General features: G+C 40.6%; 4 protein-coding genes across 7 annotated transcripts in view; 1 reads left to right on the plus strand and 3 right to left on the minus strand.

The window, feature by feature from the left end:
* alpha-Cat (catenin alpha) overlaps positions 1 to 20,929 on the plus strand; it is an 89,541-nt gene that overhangs the window by 30,258 nt on the left and 38,354 nt on the right. The window lies entirely within an intron of this gene.
* Positions 914 to 8,232, minus strand: LOC138404370 (uncharacterized; the record flags this gene model as incomplete). Its single annotated transcript, XM_069508094.1, has 8 exons — positions 914 to 1,103; positions 2,018 to 3,049; positions 3,543 to 3,745; positions 4,109 to 4,315; positions 4,873 to 5,059; positions 5,572 to 6,606; positions 7,207 to 7,421; positions 8,041 to 8,232. Coding segments are annotated over 8 exons (3,261 nt in total), but the record flags the coding sequence as incomplete, so codon positions are not given.
* LOC117995039 (esterase FE4-like) lies at positions 9,083 to 13,265 on the minus strand. The gene is made up of 4 exons (XM_034983025.1): positions 13,089 to 13,265; positions 11,534 to 11,748; positions 9,924 to 10,958; positions 9,083 to 9,272 (listed from the first exon to the last, which is right to left on the minus strand). Exons 1-4 carry the CDS (start codon positions 13,263 to 13,265, stop codon positions 9,083 to 9,085), a joined length of 1,617 nt encoding a protein of 538 aa, XP_034838916.1.
* On the minus strand, positions 14,794 to 18,279 carry LOC117995036 (cholinesterase-like). Its single transcript, XM_034983020.1, has 5 exons — positions 18,103 to 18,279; positions 16,356 to 17,289; positions 15,947 to 16,100; positions 15,263 to 15,427; positions 14,794 to 15,023 (listed from the first exon to the last, which is right to left on the minus strand). The coding sequence occupies exons 1-5, from the start codon at positions 18,277 to 18,279 to the stop codon at positions 14,828 to 14,830; spliced, it is 1,626 nt and encodes a 541-aa protein (XP_034838911.1). The 3' UTR covers positions 14,794 to 14,827.

Consider the following 20,929-nt stretch of genomic DNA (forward strand, 5'->3'; position numbering starts at 1 on the left):
AGGGTTCCGTACCTCAAAAGGAAAAACGGAACCTTTATAGGTTAACCTATCATGTCTGTCTGTCGTGTCTGTCAAGAAACCTACAGGGTACTTCCCGTTGTCCTAATCATGAAATTTGGCAGGTAGGTAGATCTGCTAAAAATCCGACTCGCACTTGGCCGGATATTTTTGCACGCTATCATCATCATAAACATGATTAACTCATCGCCGGCTCACTACTGAGCACGGGTCTCCTCTCAGCGTGAGAAGGGCTTGGCCATAGTCTACCACGCTTGCTAGGTGCGAATTGGCAGACTTCTCACACCTTTGAGAACATTGTGGAGAACTCTCAGGCATGCAGGATTCCTTACGATGTTTGCGATATTGCATCATGTTGCGACAATCACAATGATTCCTCTTGCCACTGTGCATCTTAGCCAATAGCGAGAGACTGATAACCAATCACCAGGTTTATTGGCTAAACGTACCAGTGCAGCAGTAACTTAGTGGTTTAGATGGCAGTCTCCTAATCCGAGGAAGGGGGGAGGGGGGGTCCGGTCCGGGGTACGATACCGGGCACACACTTTTCTTCTTGAACCTTTTCGAGTTTTGACCGTTTTCCATAATTAAATGCTCTGTATCTTATCATTCAGGTCACAAAAACCCAAAGTAAGTATATTTCATTTATTTGCAGTACCAATTTGAATAATTACACATAAAGTAAATATAGAACGTTGGCGAATCCGGAAAGCGAAAGTCGACGTATCAACCAATCGCGTGCACTCGTGCCGGCTGATCAACCAATGGGGTGCACCCGCAATTCGCCAGCCAATCGCGTCAATGCTCGAGTTGTTTGCCGAACACTATGCTGGTAGAGATCTTTTATAGAGATAAGTGATTCCCTTCCCACTTTTATGTTTTGAAATATAACAATCTAGTTCTCCCGATATCCCTTGAGCTTGTTCTTGTTGAGCTCAAAGAACAGCTCCCAGAACGCCATGCGGTCGTGGTAGGGTCTCGCGGAGACGGACAGCTCGCTGTCGATGTTCAGATACGTGTACGTGTGCTCGGTGATCGGTGACCACTTCACAGGCAGTAGCTCGGACGTTTCTGGTGTTGGATTCCTGAAAATTGTAATAATCTTCGATTTCTAGAACAAAAATATGCCTACAGTTTGGCGGCAGGAAAAAAAATGTCTCTGAACCTGCTGTGGGGATTCATCGATCTATTTGGTGGTAAGACGTCACGAATACATGGGTGAAATGAAATATGCTTCATTGTACACCATTATAAAAAGAAACACAAAAGTAAAACGTTACACAACAAAAATAGTAGTACAATTTGGCGTCCTTATCGCTTTGAAGCGATCTCCCAGCTGCTCGATTGCGGTAGAATGACAACTACAATGTCACGATCGCAATCACCTCTGTTTGGTTGACGCTTGCTCACTGTTGGCTACAATGCATTGTTGCAATAAGAATCGCACAAATTAAGCCAATCAGAACAATTGAGATTGTAATAATAATTTTTTGTTTTTTTTTTAATAAAGAATATTAGCCATGTTAAATGACTAATATTCCCCTTTCCTCTCCAACTAAGCGTCAGGCTTGTGCTAGGAGTTGGTACGACAATAGTGCAACGGGCGGGGTTTGAACCGTCGACCTTTCGGTTTTCAGTCCACTCCATTATCGGTTGAGCTATTGAGGCTCTAATTGATTGATGCAGGTTTTACGAAATCGACCTAAGGTGACCACCAGGGTGACGTTGTTTTGTAGTTTATCACACAACCTTTCGCTTCTTACGCAATGGAAACGTACAGTACCGATAGAGGTACACGTAAAAAAAAGTCACATCCCATCTTCTGTCGTCTAGGAATCTATTGAGGCATGACGTAGAGTCTTGACTCATTACAAGAGCTATAAGTTAGTCTACACATGAAATAAAGACAATGAATTCTATCAGTCTCTATGAAAAACTTACAAACAAGGATTTCACATGTAGTTGAAGTTAGACTATGATAAGTAGTAAAGTCTCTTACCCATATTTGACGAAATTCGTCCACAGCGTAGTCATCTGGTCGATCACCCGTTGGTCTGCTTCAGATGGAGCGTCCTCATAAGACAAATCAAACAAGTAACCAATTATATCATTATGCGCTGCCCCTGGTGTAGTAAGATTTTGTTGTTTTTTAGCGAAATTCCTATCACCACTGTATGAAAACATGTAGTAGTATACATTCTTAGCACCGCTTTCGAGGAACTTCTTCAAACTCAATTGTACAGGAAATGCAAAATCGTAATCAGATCCGAAGTCTACAAGATTCCCTCGCAATGCTTCGGTAAGCTCCTCGTCTCCAATATAAAAACGTCTCACAATATCTTCCATTGCTTGGAATTCCTCGTCATAAATAAATTTCTCTTGCAAGGAATTCTCAAAGACATTAAGGTTCCTGAATTGTTCATCTGGCAACGTTGCGTATTGTAGCAATCTTTCTTTATTATTAAACCCGATTAACACGGCAATGTCCTTCACTTTAGTTATATTCAGATTTATTGGATGATCCGTTAAAATGTTATCGACATTGTCGAATTCGTGTTCTATACATGGTCTGCTTGTTAACCCAAGTTCTTCCACAGCAGCTATAACTAGTTTAACATCGGTACTCGCTAAGAATGCAACGGCCTGAGAGATATCATCTGTTTCGAAACCTAGTTTCTGAGCAATTCTGAACGCTTTACTTCTACCCGATTCTTCTAAGACCCCCGGGATGAATGTGGAGCCACTCTGTATGATCACTTGGTTGAAAAGCTTCTCTTGCTTGGATAGGAGATGGAACTCTATTGAAACACCGCCAGCACTTCCTCCCATTACAGTAATCTTGTTTACATCACCACCAAAAGCAGCAATGTTCTCCTTAACCCAGCGCAGCGCTAGCACCTGATCTTTTATACCCTGGTTTCCTGGTACCTCAGGTGTGTCGAGACAGAAGAATCCATACGGCCCCACTCTGTAGTTCAAGGTTACCAAGATGACGTCATGTCTTATCAGATATTTGGGCCCGTAGAGGAACCTGTGGAAATTAAACGTTAATGTTTAGATTTACGTAATCATAAGCGATTCGCTATCTCGTTTCTGATCCTAGTGGAATGTCCTTCTGTTTCATTTTCCTCACTACCAAGAGTATACTTTCAAATTATGAGTGATAGACTGACCCGTGGGAGGCTTCAGGATAAGTCCTCCCTACCGGCAAAGATGTGCTGCCATTCTAGCTATTTAGAAAAGAAAAAAACGTTTATTTCTTAAATTGTGCTACACATTACATCTTATAAATAAGAGTAGATTATCCCGGCGCGGCGCCTCCTCCACTTGAGCATTAAAGCCAACAAAGCGTTAGCGTTTTGGCACAAAATTGTGCGTGATCATTCTCGGTACCATTATGCATAGATACCGAATAGGAGACGCGAGGAGGCTTAATATAACTGCCATATCGCTTCCAGGTAACCTCGCTTCCATGTTACTACTAGATGAGACCTAAAAACTCTTTATCCTACCTACTGGCAAACCCTAAAGAAAATCCCCCTCCATAGATCCAAACCAGCACAGGCAATCTGTTTCTCGAGCTGGCTGTAGCAGGCGCGTATATGTTCAAATGTAGGCAGTCCAAAGTACCGACTATTGTTTTATTAAATTCTTCCATTTGGGGACAGATCGCGGAGTCATCGAAGGCGTCGAAAATTGTTTTGAATTTTGGTTGAGGGATGGATGTCTGAAATTTTTTTTAATTATTAGAAAGAAACGTCTTAGTAATTTTGGTTAAGAAGTTCGAGAGTTTAATGCAAATTTAAGGGTAGCTCGTTAGTTAACGTTCAAGGTAACCTTGATCCCAAAAACGTGGAAAGGCAGTGCTCAACGCTGCCTTTCCACATTTTTGGGCCCTGGCCCTAGTCCAAAAGAGTCATTAGGTTTCTCTTAAGAAATTGTTAGTAACACTCGAGAATTGGGGAATAGGCGGTGCACCGTGACCCATGCGCCTCGCAGAGCACGTAAAGCCATAAATTCTGCTCCTGATTTTCATATGGTTGGAAGGAAGATATGGAAGGTATGGAAGATATGTTTATAAACCTCTCACCCCAAAAGGATTGTTCTCTTCAACTTGCGCGTAAGGTATCCCCAAGAACATAGCATATTGTCCATCATCATCAGCTCTTAACCCTCGAATAAGTCCCGCTGGCGAATCCACTAATGGGTCTAACCTGACCAAGCCCTGAGCTGACCCAAAAGCCAACAGCAGCAGCTCCAAAACCCACATCTTGTCACCACTACGTTTAAGACAACTCTGATTCAATGTCAGGAGATACGAGTATTATGATATCTCAAGAAATTTTTTATCAGATCTTTCTTATAGATTCTATATCTTATTGTTGCTTGTCATGAACGTATCTATAGTGACTACTATGAAATATGAATTTATGTAGTACTAGCTCTTTTCCGCGTCTTCCTTCGATTGAATTTAGGTTTTAACATCCATTAGAAATTTTCAAAACCCTTATTAGTGCACTCTTTAATATTTCAGTCAAGCTGTTTAGGCTTTGCGTTGTCAGTCAGTCAATCACATTACTAATGTTTTAAATGTATTGATGAATATTTGAAAAGAGTGACCCAATAGTGAGAAAATGGCAATTTTTTCCACTCTTCTCTTCTCGCTTTTGACTGACTCTCTCTACCGCAAGAACGCTTTAAATTCTCAGCAAAAAGCTCCTGTACTCTATCGTTGAAGATAGCCTGATTTTAATTAGTCGAAAGATAACATATTGTTATATTTCATTTATTTATTAATTATTGTCAGTGTAAGAGGAATTTAGGAAAAACTATCTAATTCTCTCGATCTTCAGCTTCAGAGAAAGGGATCTTCAGCTTGTTCTTGTTAGCTTCAAAGAACAGCTCCCAGAACGCCATGCGGTCGTGGTAGGGTCTCGCGGAGACGGACAGCTCACTGTCGATGTTCAGATACGTGTACGTGTGCTCGGTGATCGGTGACCACTTCACAGGCAGTAGATCGGACGTCTCCGGTGTCGGATCCCTGAGATAAAAAACAGTAATCAATTTTAGTAACAACAAATTATAACGACTAGCTGACTTGCTTTTCTTGGGTGACATGTTTTAACAATCTTTTCATAATGGGTGTCAATATGTAAAATCTTTATACTTTTACTATGTACATAATTTATTGACACTTGTCGAAGATAATTTGAGATGCTACTAAGAACTCTTCGGGAATGATTTGATATTCCGCTGAATTTATTGTGATCTCTTCAGTCTAGAGCTATGTGTAATACTCGAAACTGTACACTGCATAGTTTATTACACGCAGATGAATATTATTTTTTAACGTCCAAATTGAGATAGGAACTTTTTTGATATCACTACTACTTGTTTCACTACAGCGAAAAATATTATTTTGTGCGTTTAATAGAGCTCTTAAAGGCCAAATTGGATTAATTTTATGTTGGGGTCGTGTTTATTTAACTCTATCAGTCTAGAGATAAACTGACAAACTATGATTTTATCAAACCATTGAAGAAAGCCTCTTACCCATACTTGACGAAGTTCGTCCACAACATGGTCATCTGATCGATGACGCGTTGGTCTGCTTCAGACGCAGCATCCTTCTCATATGACAGATCGAACAGATAACTAATCTCATCTGCATGCGCTGCTCCCGGGATAGTGATATTTTGTCGTTTCTTAACGTAATTCCTATCACCACTGTACGAAAACATATAGTAATAAACATCCTTGGCACCGCTCTCTAGGTACTTCTTTAAGCTGGTTTGTATGGGAAAGGCAAAATCGTAATCTGATAGAAAATCTGTCAGGTTAGCTCGAACAGCTTCGCTCAATTCCTCGTCTCCTATATAGAAACGTCTCACAATATCTTCCATTTCTTTAAATTCCTCGTCATAAATAAACTTCTGTTGCAAGGAATCCTCAAAGACATTAAGGTTCTTGAATTCTTCAGCTGGCATAGCGGCGTATGTGGCTAATCTTTCTTTATTGGTAAATCCGATTAACACAGGAATGTCCTTCACTTTAGGTATATTCATATTCATTGGATGATCCGTTAAAATACTATCGACATTGTCAAATTCTTGTTCTATACATGGTCTGCCTTGTAACCCAAGTTCCTCGAAAGCAGCGATGACCAACTTAATTTCAGTCTTTGCTAAGAACGCTATGGCCTCAGAGAGGTCTTCTGTTTCGAAGCCTAGTTGCTGAGCAATTCTAAATGGTTTACTCCTACCCGATTCTTCTATGAGCCCTGGAGCAAATGTGGGACCACTCTGTATGATCGCTTGCTTAAAAAGTTTATCTTGTTTCGACAAGAGATGGTACTCTATTGAAGCACCTCCTGCACTTTCTCCCATCACCGTTATTTTGTTAACATCTCCACCGAAAGCGGCAATGTTGTCCCTAACCCAGCGCAGCGCTAACACTTGATCCTTCAAACCCTGGTTTCCTGGTACCTCAGGTGTGTCGAGACAGAAGAATCCATACGGCCCCACTCTGTAGTTCAAGGTTACCAGGATGACGTCATGTCTTATCAGATATTTGGGACCGTAGATGTACCTGTAAAATTGAACGTTACTGTTTAGATTTACTTAATCAAACGTATGAACACGCTTTTTGGTTTCTGATTCGCATTGTTATGATATGGATTTTTCCCTACTACCTAGAGTATATTATGCTGTTGAAATCAAGGGTGAATTTGCATTTTCTAAGCAAGAATGCTCTAGAGGGAATTTATTATTTCTAATTTGCCTCTGGCCTGTTGGGAGGTTTCGGACGCAACTAGTTACTACCTTACCGACAAATACGTGCCATTTAGTAATTTAGCGTTTCGGTCCATCATTGCGATGTAATTTATTAAGGACTAGCTTATGCTCGTGACATCGTCCGCGTGGACTACACAAAATTTAAACCCCTATTTCACGCCCTTAGGGGTTGAGTTTTCAAAAATCTTTTCTTAGCGGATGCCTACGTCATAATACCTATCTGCATGCCAAATTTCAGCCCGATCCGTCCCATAGTTTGAGCTGTGCGTTGATAGATCAGTCAGTCAGTAAGTCACCTTTTCCTTTTATATATTTAGATTTGAGCTGAGCGTTGATATCAGTCATAACAGTTTAAAGGACTTTATTATCTTTAAATAAAAAAATCTTATCTTACCTACTGGCAAACCCATACGTGAATCCCCCTCCGTAGATCCAAACCAACACAGGCAGTCTGTTTCTCGAGCTGGCTGTGTTCGGCACGTAGATGTTCAAATGTAGACAGTCCAACGTGCCGACTATTGTTTTATTAACGTTTTGCATTTGGGGACACATCGCGGAGTCATCGAAGGCGTCGAAAATAGTGGCGAATTTCGGTTGAGGGATGGATGGCTGAAAAAATTTAAATTGGTAGACTCTTAGTACTCTAAGTCTTAGTAATTTTGGGTATACTTAACGAATTAAATTTAAAAGTATGGGAGTTTAAAGACGTATTTTAAGGGAATCTCAATTTCAAAAACGGGAAAAGGCTACGAATGTTTGAGGCTCCTGGTTGGGCCAGAAAATTTTCAGTAGCATCCTGGAGTTGGGAAGTGGGCGATGTAACAACCAAGCGACTTGCAGAGCACATTGACCCGTTAGTCCAGCGCCTCATCTCCCTCCCCCTGGTCGGGCCGAAAGTTTCTATTGAGAAATCCCTAGTAGCGAAGTTGGGAATTGGGCGATGCGTCATGAACCTTGCGCTTAATCTCTTTCCAGTAGAAACTGATCGCCACCCCCTCGGATTATGAGAATGAGTGAACAGACAACCGAGAGCACACAACACAGGTTTGCGCAAACCCTTGTGCTCCATAATATCTCCTGCGTAGTTGGCTAGACTCCGTTGACATGCATGGCTGACGTGGCGAAAAGACCAGGAATGTTATGAAGGACCCGGACTGATCGATACTAGTTGGGCATAATATACCGGGAAAACCCAGATGTGAATAAGACAGGTTTAAAAATCTCTCACCCCAAAAGGATTGTTCTCGTCTACTTGCGCGTAAGGTATCCCCAAGAACATGGCATACTGTTCATCGTCAGCTCTCAACCCTCGAATAAGTCCCGCTGGCGAATCCACCAAGGGATCCAACCTGACCAAGCCCTGAGCTGACCCAAAAGTCAAGAGCAGCAGCCCCAAAACCCACATCTTGTCACCACCACGTTAAGATCACTCTGATTCAATGTCAGGAGAAACGAATATAATGCTATCTCCAGATAAATATTATCTATCAGATTTTGGAGATTCTATTATCTTGAGATGTGCTTGTCCAATTGACTGAAATTTGTGAAATTAACGGAATTTTAGGCTTTGGCCGTGGTCGTTAATCCCCCTACCAGCAAAGCCGTGCCGCCAAGTGATTTAGCGTTCCTGTACGATACCGTGTAGAAACCAAAGGGGTGTGGGTTTAACAAAAACTGCCATACCCCTTCCAGGTTAGCCCGCTATCATCTTAGACTGCATCATCACTTACCACCAGGTGAGATTGCAGTCAAGGGCTAACTTGTATCTGAATCCAAAAAAAAATTGTTTTTGTACGTGTCTATAGTGAATACCATGAAATATGAACTTATGTATACTTATCTCTTTTCCGCATATTCTTTCGGGTGAAATTAGGTTTTAATTTCTCAAATCCTTTATTAGTGCACCCCCACATATTTGGGTCTAGCGGTTATAAAGGCTCTGCGTCGTCAGTCAGTCAGTGACACTGCTAACGTTTTAATTGTAAAGATGAATATTTGAAACGAGTGACGAGATGATTGAAATTGTTGGTCTTGTTATTTAGTGTACATTTTATCTAATACTTAGAAAATGGCACTTTTTCGACTCTTCTCACTTCTGAATGACTCTCTATATTATATACAACAAGAATTTCATAAATTCTCTGCAAAAAGCACGTTTCTCTATCGCTGAAGATAGACTGATATGAATTATTAGTCGAAAGAAAACATATTGTTGTATTTCATTTATTTATTATTTATCAGTGTAAGAAGAACTTAGGCTTTAAAATTATCTAGTTCTCCCGATATCCCTTGAGCTTGTTCTTGTTGAGCTCAAAGAACAGCTCCCAGAACGCCATGCGGTCGTGGTAGGGTCTCGCGGAGACGGACAGCTCGCTGTCGATGTTCAGATACGTGTACGTGTGCTCGGTGATCGGTGACCACTTCACAGGCAGTAGATCGGACGTCTCCGGTGTCGGATCACTGAAAGTTAAAACAATCGTCAATTTTTAGCAACAAAAAATTATAACGACTAGCTGACTTGCTCCTCTCGGGTGGAGTTTTTAAAATGCACATAAATCCGAAAAGTCATCATCATCATCATCAGGCATCATGAAGAAACCTGCATGCCTGAGAGTTCTCCATATTGTTCTCAATAGTGTGTAAATTCTGCCAGTCAGCACCAGTGTGGTGTACTATGGCCAAACCCTCCTCATCCCTGTTTTACCCCTTTAGGAATTGAATTTTCGAAAATCCCATCTTTACGGATGTCTACGTCGTAATGGCTATCTGCTTGCCAAATTTGAGCCCGATCCGTCCAGTAGTTTGAGCTTTGCGTTGACAGATTAGTCAGTCAGTTACCTTTTCCTTTTTATATATATAGACTTTTAATTATGCTCGCGACTTCGTCCGCGTGGACTACATAAATTTCAAACCTCCATTTAACCTACTTAAGAGTGGAATTTCGGAAAATCCTTTTTATTGGATACCTACTCTTTACAAAAAACACACCCTCCAAATTTCATCTCTAGGACAAGCGTTTTAAGCTGTGCATTGAAATATAAGTCAGTCAGTCAGTACTTTGAATTTTATATATACAGATTGAAGAAAGACAGTGTAAGTGAAGTCTCTTACCCATACTTGACGAAATTCGTCCACAACATGGTCATCTGATCGATCACGCGTTGGTCTGCTTCAGACGCAGCATCCTTCTCATAAGACAGATCGAACAGGTAACTAATCTCATCTGCATGCGCTGCTCCCGGGATAGTAATATTTAGCCGTTTCTTAACGAAATTCCTATCGCCACTGTACGAAAACATATAGTAATAAACATCCTTGGCACCGCTTTCCAAGTACTTCTTTAAGCTGGTTTGTATGGGAAAGGCAAAATCGTAATCTGATGCGAAATCTGTCAGGTTAGCTCGAACAGCTTCGCTCAATTCCTCGTCTCCTATATAAAAACGTCTCACAATATCTTCCATTTCTTTAAATTCCTCGTCATATATAAACTTCTGTTGCAAGGAATCCTCAAAGACATTAAGGTTCTTGAATTCTTCAGCTGGCTTAATGGCGTATGCGGCTAATCTTTCTTTATTGGTAAATCCGACTAACACAGGAATGTCCTTCACTTTCGGTATATCCAGATTCATTGGATGATCCGTTAAAATGTTATCGACATTGTCAAATTCTTGTTCTATACACGGCCTGCCTCTTAACCCAAGTGCCTCGAAAGCAGCGATGACCAACTTAACATCAGTCTTTGCTAAGAATGCCATGGCTTCAGAGAGGTCTTCTGTTTCGAAGCCTAGTTGCTGAGCAATTCTAAATGGTTTGGTTCTTTCAGATTCTTCGTAGAGCCCCGGAAAGAATGAAGAACCACTCTGTATGATTGCCTGGTTAAAAAGTTTTTCCTGTTTCGATAAGAGATGGTACTCTATTGAAACTCCTCCGGCACTTTCTCCCATTGCTGTGATTTTGTTCACGTCTCCTCCAAAAGCTGCTATGTTGTCTTTAACCCAGCGTAATGCTAACACTTGATCCTTAAAACCCTGGTTTCCTGGTACCTCAGGTGTGTCGAGGCAGAAGAATCCATACGGTCCCACTCTGTAGTTCAAGGTTACCAGGATGACGTCATGTCGTATCAGATATTTGGGCCCGTAGAGGTACCTGTGAAATCAAACGTCCATGTTGAATCGAATCTCTTTTTAGTTTCTGATTCGCTTTGCTATCCTAATCCTAACAATATTACAGTTGACGGCATGAAATATTATACCGACCTTTAGAATGAGATTTCGGCTTTGTAAAGCGTTGTCTCTTTCACTCCCATCTATGTGACGTTTTGTCGGTATCAACGATCTCCACAGAGCTCTACGAAACCGCTATCTCTTTCTAAAGGTCGATTTACAATATTTTCTGCCGCGTACTGTACAATCAATGACTATCAAAAAAATAACAACAGTACCTACTTTATATAAGTGACTAGCTTATGCTCGCGACTTCGTCCGCGTGGACTACAAAATTTCAAAACCCTATTTCACCCCCTTAGGAGTTGAATTTTTAAAAATCCTTTCTTAGCGGATGCCTACGTCATAATAGCTATCTGCATGCCAAATTTCAGCCCGATCCGTCCAGGAGTTTGAGCTGTGCGTTGATAAATCAGTCAGTCAGTCAGTCAGTCAGTCACCTTTCCCTTTTATATATTTAGAAGATTTTTATTTTGAATAAACACATCTGTTTCTTACCTACTGGCAAACCCATACGAGAATCCACCTCCATAGATCCAAACCAGCACAGGCAGTCTGTTTCTCGAGCTGGCTGCGTTCGGCACGTAGATGTTCAAATGTAGGCAGTCCAACGTACCCACGTTTGTTTTCCCAAATTCTTCTATTTGGGGACATATCGCGGAATCATCGAAGGCGTCGAAAATTGTGTCAAATTTCGGTTGAGGTGTAGATGCCTGTAAAATTGACAATGGTAGAGGGAATACGTGTTCTGGAGATGATTACCAGTTGTGGTTTTGTTGAGGTGTAGATGCCTGAAAAATTGACATTGGTAGAGGGAATACGTGCGCTGGAGATGATTACCAGTTGTGGTTTTAGTGGATACAAATCCCACGTATTCCCTCGTCAAGTCAGGAGTGTTAACGATATTTCTCCTCCGTCAAAACTTTTATTTAATAAAAAATGCGGTCAAACGAGTAGGTGACCTCACCTTATGGTGATTAGTAATCAGTAATGTTTATGAGCGGTATCACTGAACCGCCCATGAACATTTGCAGCACCAACCGCCAATGCGGTTTTCTTCAAGAAATTGTTGATCCGCCCTTTGAATGACCTTATGTTGAGATGTACATTAATTTACAAGCCGGACAGCTTGCTTTTGAATCCAATCAAATTGAAGGAGAACGTACTAGAATGCTCCGGCCCATAGAATGCTAAACTTATGTGGTCGGATTTGCGCTTTAGCCTGAACAACCTTTCTTATAAACACAATAAAACGACAGAGTATTTACATTTTAAGAACCATTTCCATGTAAAGGGTCCTGGAACTGGACCTAATTCCATTATGTGAATAGTGCCAAAACAGTGATTCTCTAATATAATCCAACTTCAAACTGTGCTTAGCAATAATGGCATGGCGACAAAATAATGGCATGGCGACAAAATGTATCAATGCACTTGACATGTACAAGTACATTATCTCTCACACGTGAAGTGGAGTAGCGGCTCTGTAAGATAATCCGATATCTACGATATTGAGATCTCTGATGCAATATTAAGACACTTTTAACTAGGAAAATTACATAAAAACTTACAAATTACCTACCGAAAAATTACAATGTCTTCTGCATAATCTTGTAAATGAACAAACGTACAGCTCAAAGAAATTTAAAATGTTGCTTGTACGTTCCAGCAATGCACGGGCCTGCAATTGCTTGTACAGTATGGTATAATAATATTGTAAATTGAAAACTTAAAAAGAGCAACCACTGAGTTTCTTTGCTGGTTCTGTAGTAGTTCTCGGTAAGAACGGCATTCCGAAGCAGTGATAAATTAAACGATTTGACGATTCAAAAGCACTTGTAAAAGTTTGCTTGAAAAAAAAAAGTCTATTTTATTCTATTCTATTGAGGAGTTGGAATAGGGCCTCAATAATGTCGTATTATCATGAATAAAAAAAAATTGTAAACAAAGTTCCACATCAACCGTACAGAAGAAATAATTGTAATCTCCTTTGCAAGATTTACAACAAATATACGAAAATGAAGCTAAATTAAACTGCTTAAAACTGTCTTACCCCAAAAGGGTTGTCCTCTTCAACTTGCGCGTATGGTATCCCCAAGAACATGGCGTACTCTCCATCATCAGCCCTCAACCCACGAATGAGTCCCGCTGGCGAATCCACCAAGGGATCCAACCTGACCAAACCCTGAGCTGATCCAAAGGTCAAGAGAACCAAACCTACAACCCACATGTTGCCAGCTTCGTGTCTTGAACCACTCTGATCTTCAATGTCAATGAGTCGTCAAATAGTCTACTCTCGTGGTATCTCGAGGTGTGCCGTGTGGTAACGAGTTCGCTGTTTTTGTTTCGTGTGGTATTTGATTGGCAGGTCTTATGATTCATGCGATAGTGATTTTTAGAGATATAACACTCGACTTATGTATCCTGTACTCAAAAACGCATGTATTCAAAAACTGGTCAAGGGCTAGTTTCACTCGCCCACCATCGTACCGTACCGTACCATCGTACAAAATAAAACGACGTGGCGTGGCATAGCGGCCATTTTGAAATCTAGTCCATGGCCATTGGCCATCTTGGTTTTTTATTATTTGTTGTTATAGCGACAGTAAAAATATAGGTACACTCTGTGAAAATTTCAACTCTACCTATTTCACGAAGTACAGCCCGCTGACAAACAGACAGACGGACAGCGGAGGCTTAGTAATAGGCCCCGTTAGCACTCTTTGGTACGGAAATAAGCGATATAATCAAAGAGTTAGTTGTCAACAATTCTTAGCTTTTGCTAGAAGCTCACAAAGCTCATGAATCCATATGAAAGCACTTACACCTTGCTACTTGAAAAGTTTCAAAAAACCTTTCTAAGGTATTTATATAAAAAAATGCACGGGTATTACCCATTTATGTATCCCACAAAATTTCTCCAAAGGCACTTGGGTTTCCACTCGCTCAAAACGCGAAGAGACTGCGACCAAATTAGTACAATTTGCAAGATTCTTAGGGGTGTGATCGGCTGCTCTGAACTACACAACAAGCTCTGCTGCGTTTATGCACCCTCTAATTACAGCTATCTCCACCACCGCTCCAAATGTTCCGTAAGTCCGTTTAGTCGCACGGTAGCGCGCTCCAGTCAGTGGTCAGTGGTCACCCATACCGCGCACTTTGGCTGCGCTCAACGCGCTGCTGAAGGAGTCCCCTCGCTGTGACATATTTGCTGACAAATGGGCTGACCTCATGGGTCAGATCTTGCACTTTTGTGAAAATTTATAATTTTGCTTTTTAAAATTTATAATTTTAACAATTTTTGTAAGTATGTTTATGTTAGTTTGTACTCGTAGTTTAATTAGTGTAATTGGCTTTATGGCCGTTCTAATTAAATAATAAATAAATAACTAATTAAATAATAATAAAGATGTTCAGATTTACAAAATATGGATGTAATCTAAAGTACGAATTATCAATTATTTATTTAAAGAAAATAACAGCGGCAAGAGTGTTAAGGAGTGATACAAGGAAGTGCACTATGTCCAGTTTTACTTGTGATATACAAAACTGCCTGGATAAATTTTAGCGTATGGATTTTAGAATCTGGGTTACAATGAGAAATATAAAAGAGAGGACATGTCTTTTACAATAAAACGAGAAAAAGAGAAATTACTTTCTTTCCGTTTACTTCAAGTTGCTCTATTATCTATTGCTTCAGAAAATTTATTGTTATAGTCTTAATTTTCACACGAATTGGGACAGCATAAAAACAATCATAAACTTAAGCTCTTTATTAACACTCTTTCAAAGTTACTTATAGTATATGCCAATAGCCTTCAGCCTGTGCCAGTTGGTCTTAAAGAACAGTTGCCAGAAGGACAACCTATCGCTGTAGGGGCGCCTCTTGACTGACAGCTGCTCGTCCAGCTCCAGATACGTGTATGTGTCCTTCGTTACTGGAGTCCATTTGACGGGTAGCAGCTCTGAAGTTTCTGGTGTTGGTTCTCTGGAAGTAGATAAGTTAAATTATTATTTGTATTTGGGAGGCAAGTCGAAATTGTAGTAAAAGAATAGCACAACATTGTTGACATCCATGGAACCAAAAGCTTAATCAGTACCTATATTATAAATGCGAAAGTGTGTTTGTTTGTTGGTTTGTCCTTCAATCACGTCGCAATGGAGCAACGGATAGACGTGATATTTTGCATTATGTATGATTGAACTTATTCACATGTTAGTAGGTACCCATATTTGACGAAGTTAGCCCACAGCGTAGTGATCTGATCGATGATCCTCTGGTCGTCAGCGGACGGAGTCTCCTTGAATAACGCCATGTCGAACTGGTAGCCCAGCTCGTCGGCATGCGAGGCGCCTTCCTCGGTCACGTTGAACCGGCTCTTTACGAAATTCCTGGAAAAACATAAACATTGGAATTGGAAGTTTTCCATACGTTGCCATAATCTCGAAATTTAATTTTTTCATTTGCATCAAGTTTCTCGATTTTTCACATTATTCTGTCTGTGGTGATGCCTACGCTGCTCTTGCTGTCATTTCCATTATGCTCTCGTCTGCAATATACCAAAACTAGGCCAAAATTGCTTCTCTTACTACCTTTGGCCAGAGAGGTCAGTCATTTGAAAGTGATTGCAACTTAGGTTTTCTGTAGGTACGTGTCTTCAATGTTTTCTCAATACATATAACACAAAAGTGTTTCAACCTGTATCCGTTGTAGACTTTGAAACCATCCAACCGATGTGCCCCAACACAGGTTTCATTAGAAAGGCAATAATGCGAAGGTGGTCTTAGACCAATAAAAATGCATTAGGCAAATTTCTTTAGCGTATTAGCACACGCTGGTTACTCGCTAGGTAATCAAAAAAGTTAATACTGGTGAAAGGATTTTCTTTAAAGACACTGAGTAATAATCACCTTTCGCCGCTGTAAGAAAATACGTAGTAAAAGACATCCGAAGCGCCCTTCTCCAGGTAGTTGTCGATGGACCACTGAGTCGGGTAGTTGAAGGTCCAGTCCGATTCAAACTCCATCAGGTTCCAGCGGACAGCTTCTGTCACTTCCTCGTCTCCTGAAAACGGACATGATTGCTTTGTAACAAATCTTCTTCTCTTAATATATAAAAGGAAACGATGACTGACTGACTGATCTATCAACGCACACCTCAAAAAACTGGACGGATCGGACTGAAATTTGGCATGCAGCTATTACGACGTAGACATCCGCTAAGAAAAGATTTATGAAAATTCATCTCCCGGAAAGGGTAAAATAGGGGGTTGGGGGGGCAAAGATCAATAAATAACCATGACTATTCAAAACTTCTTACCTATGTAAAACCGACGGACAATGTCCTCCATAGATTGAAAATTATCTTCATCGTCGATTACAAAAGAACCTCGTATAGAGCTAAAAACATTCAAGCCTTCAAAAGCACTCGCCGGTCTAGTAGCAAAGGATACCAACTGCTCCTTGTTATTAAACCCAGCTAGCACTTTAGTATTCCTAACATTCGCCATCTCAGCTATCAAAGGATGTTCAGTTAGAATGCTCTCTACATCATCAAATTCTTTTTCCAAACACGGTCCGAAACCAATAAACAGTTCGCTAGTTGCTGCTATTAGTAATTTCGGATCTGCTTTCGCTAAGAATGCTATTGCTTCGTCCAAATCTTCCGTCGCATGCCCTAATTTTTCAGCTAGTCTCAAAGGTGCGGTTACATCCGATGAACCAACAGCCCATGGTCCGAACGCTGAACCACTTTGTAGAATCACTTGGTTGAATAACCGTTCTTGCTTCGCCATCAATTGTAATTCTACCGAAACGCTGCCCGCACTTTCCCCCATTAGAGTAACTTTGTTGATATCACCACCAAATGATGCTATGTTGTTCTTAATCCATCTTAAAGCTAATCTCTGGTCTTTCAATCCTTGGTTTCCTGGTACGTCTGGTGTGTCCAGACACATGAACCCATACGGACCCAATCTGTAGTTTAAGGTGATTAAAATGATGTCGTTTCGAACGTAGAATTTGGGGCCGAAGACATATCTGCCGGAGAATCCGTTGAAGAAACCTCCCCCGTGAATCCAGACTAGAACTGGTAGTTTGTTTCTGGAACTAGCCTTGTTGGGGACGTAGATGTTGAGGTGGAGACAGTCTAGGGTTCCCGTGAGAGTGTTGTTGAACTCCTCCGTCTGAGGACACTTCGCGGTGTCGTCAACTGCATTGAATATTTGGTCGAATTTAGGATACGGCTCTGCTGCCTGCAAGAGATGATGTCCCATCCATCCATGAATACATCAAGCTTATAGCACAAGGGTGAAACCATTATCATCATCATCAACAACCCATCACCGGCCCACTACTGAGCACAGAGCTCTTCTCAGAATGAAAAGGGATTTTTTTTTTTTTTTAAAGAATATTAGCCATGTTAAATGTATAATATTCCCCTTTCCTCTCCAACTAAGCGTCAGGCTTGTGCTAGGAGTAGGTACGACAATAGTGCAACGGGCGGGGTTTGAACCGTCGACCTTTCGGTTTTCAGTCCACTCCTTTACCGGTTGAGCTATTGAGGCTCTAATTCAGGTTGTAGTCCGCCAGTCATATAACTCTGAATAGTTATAGTACGCGGCAGGTTGAGATGGCAATCGCCCCGCACACCCGCACGTCACCCGCGCTCGCCCGCACTGGATTAGTGCGCGTCCCATCCCCGATTGCCACTTCAACCTGTCGCGTACTCTATCACGCTATCACGGCTCTGCACAAGTATGTATATTTTATTTAATCTATTATATATATAAAAGGAAAAGGTGACTGACTGACTGACTGACTGACTGACTGACTGATCTATCAACGCACAGCTCAAACTACTGGACGGATCGGGCTGAAATTTGGCATGCAGATAGCTATTATGACGTAGGCATCCGCTAAGAAAGAATTTTTGAAAATTCAACTCCTAAGGGGGTGAAATAGGGTTTTGAAAATTTGTAGTCCACGCGGACGAAGTCGCGAGCATAAGCTAGTCTTTAAAAAAAAGTATATTTGGATGAAAGTCTTTGTATAGTATTTCCACTTACCCCAAAAGGGTTATCCTCTTTGAGTTTTCCATACGGGATTCCCATGAACATGGAGTAGTCTCCATCGTCCGCCTCCAGCCCCCTGATCAGACCCTGGTCGGTTTGCACCAGGGGGTCCACGCGGACCCCAGCCTCAACATAACCCAACACTAGTACCAACAGTGGGATTCCCAACATCCTACCACTCCCAAGAATCACTACCATTTGATAAACCTTCAAGTACATTACCCAATTGTCACGTTGTTGTTCAGATGTGTATCTCAATCTTATCCCTATCACATATCACATCACACAAATACTGATTGATAGAATAGAAATCTTTTTTTTAGGGTTCCGTACCCAAAGGGTAAAACGGGACCCTATTACTAAGCCTCCGCTGTCCGTCCGTCTGTCTGTCAGCGGGCTGTGTCTCGCGAACCGTAATAGGTAGAAAGTTCGCTGTAGTAACAAATAATAAAAAAAAACCGGCCAAGTGCGAGTCAGGCTCGCGCAATGAGGGTTCCGTACTACAGTCGTATTTTTTCGACATTTTGCAGGATAATTCAAAAACTATAATACATAAAAATAAATAAAAATCTGTTTTAGAATGCACAGGTGAAGACCTCTCATATGATACTCCACTTGATATAGTTACTTAGAAAATTGAAAATACTAATTATTAGTTTATAACCACAATTTAATTTGTTTTGTGTGATCTAACCCTAAACCCTAAATTCACGGTTTTCAGATTTTTCCCCAAATGCCAGCTATAAGATCTACCTATCTGCCAAATTTCATGATTCTAGGTCAACGGGAAGTACCCTGTAGGTTTCTTGACAGACAGACAGACAACAAAGTGATCCTATAAGGGTTCCGTTTTTCCTTTTGAGGTACGGAACCCTAAAAATCATATTGAAAACTTGAAAAAATTAAAAAGTGTTATTTCTTGTACGATGGTAAGGAGCCCTTCGTGTGCGTCTCCAACTCGCACTTGACCGTTTGTTGTTATCTATGACAGGTTTGCACTTGATGGTATCTGTGGCTAAGTGGCGATGCCATAGATATTCCTCTGACATATCTGTGTCTGACGCCAAGCAATGGAATAACGCAGGAACTGTAAAAATTGACTACTTTGGGTAAATCCCATTTGTTGTACCTTTACAAGTTGACGTCATCGGATAAAATGAGACAATTTTATCCTATAGTCTGATTTTTAATTCCGTGGAATTCTGACGTTTCTTAATGTTACCAGAGAAATCAACCGATTTAGCCAATTTTCTGTTGTTTTCTTAAAGAACAAGGTTTTTGTGAAATAATTTGTAAAAAAATCCTGAATCAATAAAATCTAAGCGTGTACTTTTAGGCACATCAAGATGATTAAAATTAAAAGGAGCTAAAAATAAACTCCCCTCATGTATAAAAATAACAACGTCAGAATTCCACCGAATTAAAAATAAGAGTATAATTTGTTCCATAGAACAATTGACATTTTTCTATCTTTAATCAATACCCTTATTATAAATGCGAAAGTGTGTTTGTTTGTTGGTTTGTTGGTTTGTCCTTCAATCACGTCCCAACGGTACAACGGATTGACGTGATTTTTTACATGGATATAGATAAAGATCTGGAGAGTGACATAGGCTACTTTTTATCCCGGAAAATCAAAGAGTTCCCGCGGGATTTTTAAAAAACCTAATTCCACGCGGACGAAGTCGCGGGCATTAGCTAGTTGTTCTATAAAACAAAAATGTTTAAGGCTCATCAGACATTATTTCAACCTATTGTACCGGCATTTTATAATAAGTCAATCATTCAAAGTAAAAAATCTTATCATATCTCAGGTTTAAGAAAAAAAATCCTTTCTTAGCGGATGCCTCCGTCATAATAGCTATCTGTATGCCAAATTTCAGCCCGATCCGTCCAGTAGTTTGAGCTGTGCGTTGATAGATCAGTCAGTCAGTCAGTCACCTTTTCTTTTTATATATTTAAGATGTACTACCTACTTTGTCAAAAAATGTGTATGTCAGGGTTTCCTGACTGGATAGTATCAGTATATAGGATATAACAACATAATATGTTGGCTCAACTCTGTGTTGTGAACACCTTCTCTCGTCTTCTCATATTCATACAAATAAACTCTTTCATTTCAGTTCTTTTGCGTGGCGCAATGTTATCAAGATCATTTTTATGGTTTTTTTTTTATTCGTTATAGGCGCACGCTTGACCACGATCACACCTGATGGGAAGTGATGATGTGGCCTAAGATGGGACGCGTTTGCCTAGAAGGTGCCTATTCACTCTTGTTTTAAAGATACCTGGATTATAATTGACAGGAAACACAGTTTGCCGTCCGCTGCGCCAGATCCTTCTTTCCACGCACATGCAAACTGTGGAACCAACTCCCATCGGCGGTGTTCCCACTAGATTATAACATGGGGTTATTCAAGGGGCGGACCAACAAATTCCTAAAAGGCCGGCAACGCATCGGCGGCTCCTCTGGTGCTGCAAATGTTCATGGGCGGCGGTAATCACTTAACATCAGGTGACCCGCCTGCTCGCTTGCTCGCTATATCTATTAAAAAAAAAAAAAAAAAAAACAGTTCCGTACCCTGATCCTGATGACATGCCAAGAAAGTTTTTTGTGACGTCAAAGAAAATTAGGATAAAATGGTCTCATTTTGTCCGATGACGTCAAGTTGTATGGAACAAATGAGACTTACTCTTTATTTTGCCTATTTTCACAATATGAAGGAACTTACGGAATCTTGCTATGGGGTAAAAGCTGCAGATATTGAAAAAAAAACATATAAATGTTTTAAATGTTCCCAAATCTAACTCAAATTATGCT

Source organism: Maniola hyperantus, chromosome 28 (assembly GCF_902806685.2).
Source record: "Maniola hyperantus chromosome 28, iAphHyp1.2, whole genome shotgun sequence".
NCBI classification, from domain to species: domain Eukaryota; kingdom Metazoa; phylum Arthropoda; class Insecta; order Lepidoptera; family Nymphalidae; genus Maniola; species Maniola hyperantus.

What these genes read in the sequence shown, in the direction of transcription:
- LOC117995039 (XM_034983025.1), bottom strand. Translation starts at nt 13,265, where the DNA reads ATGTGGGTTGTAGGTTTGGTTCTCTTGACCTTTGGATCAGCTCAGGGT. An exon ending in AAGAGGACAACCCTTTTGGG is followed by an intron (nt 11,749 to 13,088) that starts GTAAGACAGTTT and finishes TCAATTTTACAG; the next exon opens with GCATCTACACCTCAACCGAA. An exon ending in TCGTATGGGTTTGCCAGTAG is followed by an intron (nt 10,959 to 11,533) that starts GTAAGAAACAGA and finishes TTGATTTCACAG; the next exon opens with GTACCTCTACGGGCCCAAAT.
- LOC117995036 (XM_034983020.1), bottom strand. Translation starts at nt 18,279, where the DNA reads ATGTTGGGAATCCCACTGTTGGTACTAGTGTTGGGTTATGTTGAGGCT. An exon ending in AAGAGGATAACCCTTTTGGG is followed by an intron (nt 17,290 to 18,102) that starts GTAAGTGGAAAT and finishes CATCTCTTGCAG; the next exon opens with GCAGCAGAGCCGTATCCTAA. An exon ending in TTTTCTTACAGCGGCGAAAG is followed by an intron (nt 15,428 to 15,946) that starts GTGATTATTACT and finishes ATGTTTTTCCAG; the next exon opens with GAATTTCGTAAAGAGCCGGT.